The sequence below is a fragment of the Leucoraja erinacea genome, chromosome 24 (assembly GCF_028641065.1).
Source record: "Leucoraja erinacea ecotype New England chromosome 24, Leri_hhj_1, whole genome shotgun sequence".
In the NCBI taxonomy this organism is placed as follows: Eukaryota; Metazoa; Chordata; class Chondrichthyes; order Rajiformes; family Rajidae; genus Leucoraja; species Leucoraja erinaceus.
In genome coordinates, this window is record NC_073400.1 from 16,997,862 (window position 1) to 17,005,031 (window position 7,170).

General features: G+C 57.6%; 1 protein-coding gene across 1 annotated transcript; it reads right to left on the reverse strand.

Annotated features, from left to right (window-relative positions):
• Nucleotides 1–610: 610 nt before the first annotated feature.
• Nucleotides 611–3,316, reverse strand: LOC129708688 (basic proline-rich protein-like; the record flags this gene model as incomplete). Its single annotated transcript, XM_055654613.1, has 5 exons — nucleotides 611–665; nucleotides 1,676–1,844; nucleotides 2,050–2,559; nucleotides 2,658–3,032; nucleotides 3,202–3,316. Coding segments are annotated over 5 exons (1,224 nt in total), but the record flags the coding sequence as incomplete, so codon positions are not given.
• Between the last annotated feature and the right edge of the window lie 3,854 nt (nucleotides 3,317–7,170).

The following is a 7,170-nucleotide window of genomic DNA, read 5'->3' on the forward strand; positions in this document are numbered from 1 at the left end:
GGAGGGAGAGAGGGAGGGGGAGAGGGGGGGGGGAGAAGGAGGAGGGAGGGGAGAGGAGGAGGGAGGGAGAGAGGAGAAGGAGAGGAGGGAGAGGGGAAGAGGGGGGGGAGAGAGGGAGGGGGGGGAGGGAGGGGGGGAGAGGGGAGAGGAAGAGGAGGGAGAGGGGGGGGGGAGGAGGGGAGGGAGGGAGAGGGAGGAGGGGAGGGGAGGGAGGAGAGGAGAGGAGAGGAGAGGAGGAGGAGGGAGAGGAGGGGAGGGGGGGGAGGAGGGGAGAGAGGGAGGGAGAGAGAGGAGAGAGCGAGAGGTGCGGGAAGAGAGAGAGAGGAGAGATGGGAGAGAGGGGAGGAGATGAGGGAGGGGAGGGGGGGGGATGAACGAGGGGAGGGGAGGAGGAGAGGGGAGGAGAGGGGGAGAGGGGGGGGAGAGAGAGGGGGGGGAGGAGAGGGAGGGGGGAGGAGAGGGGAAGGGGGGGAGGAGAGGAGGAGGGGAGGAGGAGAGGAAGAGGGAGAGGAGAGAGGGGAGGGGAGAGAGAGAGAGAGGGGGGGGGGGAGAGGAGAGGGAGAGGAGAGAGGGGGGGGGGGAGAGGAGGAGGGGAGAGAGAGGAGGGAGGAGGAGAGAGAGGAGGGGGAGGAGAGGGAGGGAGGGGAGAGGAGGGGGGGGGGGGGAGAGAGGAAGGGAGGGAGAGGAGGGAGGGGGGGGGGGGGAAAGGGGGGGGGGGAGAGAAGAGAGAGATACAGGGGGAGAGAGAGAGGGAGAGGGGAGGGAAGGAGAGGAGAGAGAGGGAGGGGGAGAGAGGGGAGATGGAGAGGCAGGAGGGAGGGAGGAGAGGGGAGGAGAGGAGAGGGGAGAAGAGGGGGGGAGGGGAGGAGAGGGGGGGGAGGAGGGGGAGGGGAGAGAGGAGAGGGGGGGGGAGAGAGGGAGGGGGGAGGAGAAGGAGGAGGGGGGGGGAGGAGACGGGAGCGGAGAGGGGGGGGGGAGGGAGAGGACAAGAGGGAGAGGAGAGGAGAGGGGAGAGAGGGCGAGAGGGGAGAGGGGGGGAGGGGGAGGAGAGGGGAAGGGGAGAGGAAGGGGAGGGGAGAGGAGGAGGAGGGGGGGGAGAGGGGAGAGAAAGGAGAGGGAGAGGAAAGGAGGAGGGGAGGGGAGAGGGGAGAAGGAGGGAGAAGAGAAAGGGAGAGGAGAGGGGGGGGGGGAGGAGGGGGGAGAGAGGGGGGGAAGGAGGGGAGAGAAGGGGAGAGGGAAGGGGAGAGGGAGAAGGGGAGAAGGGGGGGAGGGGAGAGGGGGGGGAGAGGGGAAGGGGGGGGAGAGGGAGAAGGGGAGGAGGAGGAAGGGGGGGGAGAGGAGAGGAGGAGGGGAGAGGAGGGGGGAGAGGAGAGGGAGGGGGCAGGAGGAGGGGGGGAAGGGGGGAGGGAGGAGGGAGGAGAGGAGAGGGGAGAGGGGGGGAGGGGGGGGGAGAAGAAGGGAGGGAGAGAGGGGAAGGGGGAGGGGAGGGAAGAGGGGGGGGGGAGGGAGAGGAGAGGAGAGGGAAGGAGAGGGAGGAGGGGGGAGGAGGGAGAGGGGGAGGAGAGGGAGGGGGGGAGGGGACGAGGGGGGGAGAGGGAAAGAAGAGAGGGGAGGAGAGAGAGGGGGGGGGAGAGGAAAGGAGGGGAGGAGAGGAAAGGAGGGGAGAGAGGAGGGGGGGGGGGGGGGGGGGGGGGGGGAGGGGGGGGGGAGAGAGAGGAAAGGGGGGAGAGGAGAGAGGGAGGGGGGGGGAGGGAGAGGGGGGGGAGGGGAGAGGGGGGGGGGAGAGGGGGGAGGAGGGGGGAGAGAGGAGGGGGGGAAGGGGGAGGGGGGAGAGGAGGGGGGGGAGGGGAGGGAGAGGAGAGGAGAGAGAGGGGGGGGGAGGAGGAAGGGAGGAGGGGGAGGGAGAGGAGAGGAAAGGGGGGGGAGAGGGAGAGAGGGGGGGGAGAGAGAGGAGAGGGGGAGGGGAGAGGAGAGGGGGGAGAGGAGGGAGAGGGGAGAGGGGGTGGAAGAGGAAAGAAAGGGGGGGAAAGGAGGGGGGAGGGGACGAGGGGGGGGGGGGAGGGGGGGGAGGGGGGGGGGGGGGGGGGGGGGGGGGGGGGGGGGGGGGGGGGGGGGGGGGGGAGGGGGGGGGGGGGGGGGGGGGGGGGGGGGGGGGGGGGGGGGGGGGGGGGGGGGGGGGGGGGGGGGGGGGGGGGGGGGGGGGGGGGGGGGGGGGGGGGGGGGGGGGGGGGGGGGGGGGGGAGGGGGGGGGGGGAGAGGAGGGGGGGAGAGGGGGGGAGAGGAAAGGGAGGGAGAGGGGGGGGAGAGGAGAGGGGGGGGGAGAGGAAAGGGGGGGGGAGAGGAGAGGGGGGGGAGAGGGAGGGGGGGGAGAGGAGGGGGAGGGAGAGGAGGAAGGGAAGGGAGAGGGAGGGGGGGGGAGAGGAAAGGGGGGGGAGGGAGAGGAGGGGGGGGAGAGGAGGAAGGAGGGGAGAGGAGAGGGGGGGGGGGAGGAGAGGGGGGGGAGAGGAGAAGGGGGGGGAGAGAGAGGAGGGGGGGGAGGAGGGGGGGAGGAGGGGGGAGAGAAGGGGAGGGGAGAGGAAAGGGAGGGGGAGAGGAGGAGGGGGGGGAGAGGAAAGGGGAGGGAGGGAGGAGAGGGGGGGAGAAGGGGGGAGAGGAGGGGGGGGGAGGGGAGGAGAGAGGAGGGGGGGGAGAGGAGGGGGGGGGGGAGAGGAAAGGGGGGGGGAGAGGGAGGGGGGGGGAGGAGGGGGGGGGAGGGAGAGGGGGGGGGGGGGGAGAGGGGGGGAGGGAGGGGGGGGAGGGGAGGAGAGGAAAAGGGGGGGAGAGGAGAGGGGGGGGAGGAGGAGGGGGGGGGGGAGAGAGGAAAGGGGGGGGAGAGGAAGGGGGGCAGGGGAGGGGGGAGGAGAGGGGGAGGGAAGAGAGAGAGGGGGGAGAGGGAGAGGGGGGGGAGAGGAAAGGGGGGAGGAGAGGAGAAGGGGGGGGGAGGAGGAGAGGAGAGGGGGGGAGAGGGGGAGGGGGGGGGGGGGAAGGGGGGGAGAGGAGAGGAGGGGGGGGGAGAGGGAGAGAGAGAGAGAGAGAGAGGGGGGGAGAGGGAGGGGGAGAGGAGAGGGGGGGAGAGGGGAGGGGAGAGGGAAGGGGGGGGAGAGGAAAGGGGGGGAGAGGAAAGGGGGGGGGGGAGGAAAGAGGAGGGGGAGGAGAGGAAGAGGGGGGGGGGAGAGGAAGGAGGGGGGGGGAGAGGAGGGGGGGGGAGAGGGAGAGGGGGGGGAGAGGAGAGGGGAGGGAGGGGGGGGGGAGGAGGGGGGGGAGGATGAGGGGGGGGGGGAGAGGAGGAGGGGGGGGAGAGGAAAGGGGGGGGGAGAGGAGGGGGGGGAGAGGAAGGGGGGGGGAAGGGGAGAGGAGAAGGGGGGAGAGAGAGGGGAGGAGGGAAAGGGGGGGGGGGGAGGAGAGGAGAGGAAAGGGGGGGGGGGGGGAGGAGGAGACCAGGGGGGGGGAAGAAAGAGTCTTTTTATTTCAACCCAAACCCCCAAACAACCATTTGCATGCAGTGCTTTTTTACTTTAACCATATTTTCATTTTCAAACCACATTAAGGGTACTTACTCACAGTTGTGTGAACATGTGTTCAGTGTTACTCACAGCTCAGAGAAACATGACCCTCTGCCTTCCTCCAGCTTGCAGACTAATTGAGGCCCACCACTTCCTGGTTTTATAGTCAATCCCCCCTGCCGCCAGCGGGGGCAGCAGAGAGAATGGGGAACTTTGTAAAATCATTAATATCTCTGTCATTTTTCATCGACTGGAAAAATCCTCACTACACATGCGGCGGAGGGGGGCTCTGAGCGAGGTGGCCAAAAATGCTGGTTGTAGGTGGCGGCGTTCTCTCGGAAATTGCAGCACAGATCGCCAAAATCGGTCAAGAACAGACTTTTAGTAATATATAAGGTTACAAGACATTTGGACAAGTACATGGGTAGTAAGTGTCCACAAGGATATTGGTCAAATACAGGCAAATGGGATTAGTTTAGCTGAGGCACCTTGGTTGGCATGGATGAATTGGGCTGCAGGGTGTCTTTCTGTGTTGTATGACTGTTTTGTTGATGGTACAGATAGACATAAGAAACTGCAGATGCTGATTTACAAAACAAAAGCACAAAGTGCTGGAGGAATTCAGCGGGGGCAGGCAGTGTCTCCGGAGAACATGGAGTCTGAAGAAATGTCCCAATCAGAAACATCGCTTATCCACGTTCTCCAGAGATGCTGCCTGGCCTTGAGTTACTCCAGCACTTTGTGTTTTTTGATGGTACAGTGTATACATGGTAAAGCAAATATGCTTCCTGAAGTTTAAGAAGGAACTGCAGATGCTGGACAATCGAAGGTAGACAAAAATGCTGGAGAACCTCAGCGGGTGAGGCAGCATCTATGGAGCGAAGGAAATATGTGATGTTTCGGATGTGGCCTCGACTCTCCTGATTAAAGCTTTGCCAAACTTTTCTGTGCTCAAATAGAGCTGAAACACTGCAATACTTCTGAAGAATGTCTCGACCCGAAACGTCATCTATTTCCTTCGCTCCATTGATGCTGCCTCACCCGCTGAGTTTCTCCAGCACTTTTGTCATGCTTCCTGAAGGATTTTTTATGTACCAAATAATCCTGTTTCAATTCCACATTCAGTGGTCATATTGAGTCATAGTCATACAGTGTGGAAACAGGCCCTTCGGCCCAACTTGCCTGCACCGAACAATATGTCCCATTTACCTAGTCCCATCTGCAAGCGTTTGGTCCACATCCCTCTAAACCTATCCTATCTATATACCTGTTTAAAATGTTTCTTAAAGGTAGCAATAGCACCTTCCTCAATTACCTCCACCAGTAGCTCGTTCCATACTCCCATCACCCTTTACGTAAAAAGGTTACCCCTCAGGATCCTATTAAATCTTCCCCCCTCACTTTAAACCTCTGGTTCTCAATTCTGCTACTCTAGGCCAGAGACTCTGCGTTTATCCTGCTCCTTATATGCAGGCAGATAAGAGTTGGTCTTGCCAATACGTTCGGCACAGACATTGTGGGTCGAAGGGCCTGTTCCTGTTCCATATTCTATTTATCAGAATCTTAAATGGTTATTCGACACTTCACAAACCAAGACCTAAACACCTGCAAAACAGGATGGAATAATACAGCTTGCTAGTTAGTTCCATCAAATATTTAGCACCCAACCTTGTGTAACAGAATTTTCAAAATGTGCCAGAGAACTTTTTTATCAACTGGCCTTATTAGAACATGCTTAATTAATTCTCCAGCTTCCACAGTAGAAGTAGGCAATATAGACCGCTGCCCTCACCAAGAAACATCTCACACCACTGTGCCCTGAGCTGCCTTCAGGACATAAGTTAAAGTAGAAGAACATGAAGGAAAGACCTGCAGATGCTGGTTTAAATCAAAGGGAGACACAAAATGCTGGAGTAACTCAGTGGGACAGGCAGCATCTCTGGAAAGAAGAAATGGGTGACGTTTCGGGTCGAGACCCTTCTTCAGTCTGAAGAGAGACTAAACTAAAGAGAGAAAAATAAACTTGAGAGACTAAAATTCTCCCAATATGAAGAAGGGTCTCGAACCGAAATGTCACCCATTCCTTCTCTCCAGAAATGCTGCCTGTCCCGTTGAGTTAATAAAGTAGAACAATAGGCCTGATTGTGGCAAATCGCCTAGTTCACGAGGAATACCAATTCAATGGTTAGTTTAGTTTAGAGATACAGCATGGAAACAGGCCCATCAGCCCACAGTGCCTATGCCGACCATCGATCACCCGTTCACGCTAGTTTTATGTTATCCCACTTTCCCATCTACATCCCTGAGTTGCACTATTACTCAATTGACTTAGTTTAGAGATAAAGCATATTGAGAGAATTTTAGAGTTGCTCAAGTTTATTATTCTCTCTTTAGTTTAGTTTAGAGATACAGCATGGAAACAGGGCCTTCGGCCCACTAAGGCCACATTGACTATCGATCACCCGTTCACATTAGTTCTTTCTTATTCCACTTTCTCATCCACTCCCTGCACTATTGGGGTCAATCAACCTACAAACCTGCACGTCTTTGCGATGTGAGAGGAAACCGGTGCACCCAGAGGAAACCCACACAGTCACAGTGAGAACATACAGACTGTACAGAGATCGCACCCAAAGTTGGGATCAAACCCGGGTCTCTGTTACTGGATTGCATGCATAACAAAACTTTTCACTGTTCAGTTTAATTTAGATTAGTTTAGTTTAGCTTAAAGATACAAGGTGGAAAGAGGCCCACCGAGTCCACACCGACCCGTATACTAGTTCTATCATAGACACTAGGGACAATTTTACAGAAGCCAATTTACCTACAAACTTGCACCTCTTCGCAAAGTAGGAGGAAACCGGAGCACCCGGAGAAAACCCACGCCGTCACAGGGTGAACGTACAAACTCCATACAGGCTGCATCATGGTACATGTAACAAATTAACTATTGAATTAGTCACTTGTAACTGAAATTAAAGTGCATTTATTTCTGAATGCATACACTTCTTATTTTATTATGAAGTACCTCAAGTACATGGATCCCCACACAGAGTTTCCACGGGCTAGCTACAACTGCAATGTGATAGTGTAGGAACTGGATGATCCGGATAACAATGCCAGATTTCAGTGTGTGAGTGCTTTCAACGTTGCTGTTCAATTTTGACCAAGTTAACAGTGTGCAGCCCTCTCACAGTCATTACACAGGCAAAAGGTTGGACAAGATACTAACTTTATAACTATTAATTAACTAACGTTAATGAAACCAACTACTACAGAGCAGTCCTGGGCTGCTATATACCTCACTGGAGACCACCGGACTATCTTTAATTGGACATTACTGGATTTTATCTTGCATCAAACAGAATTCCCTTTATCATATATCTGTACAGTGCGGACGGCTTGATTGTAATCATGTATTGTCTTTCCGCTCACTGGTAAGCATGCAACATTGTACCTTGGTACACGTGACAATAAACTAAACTATACTATAAATCAGAACATTGTATTGGAGTGCCAGTATTCACAAGAAAATCCATTGCTTCTGTTCCCCCACTGATAATATAATTGAATGGAGAGATGTTTCCCATTATATTTTTGAGAAACTGGTAACATTTCATTCTTGTTA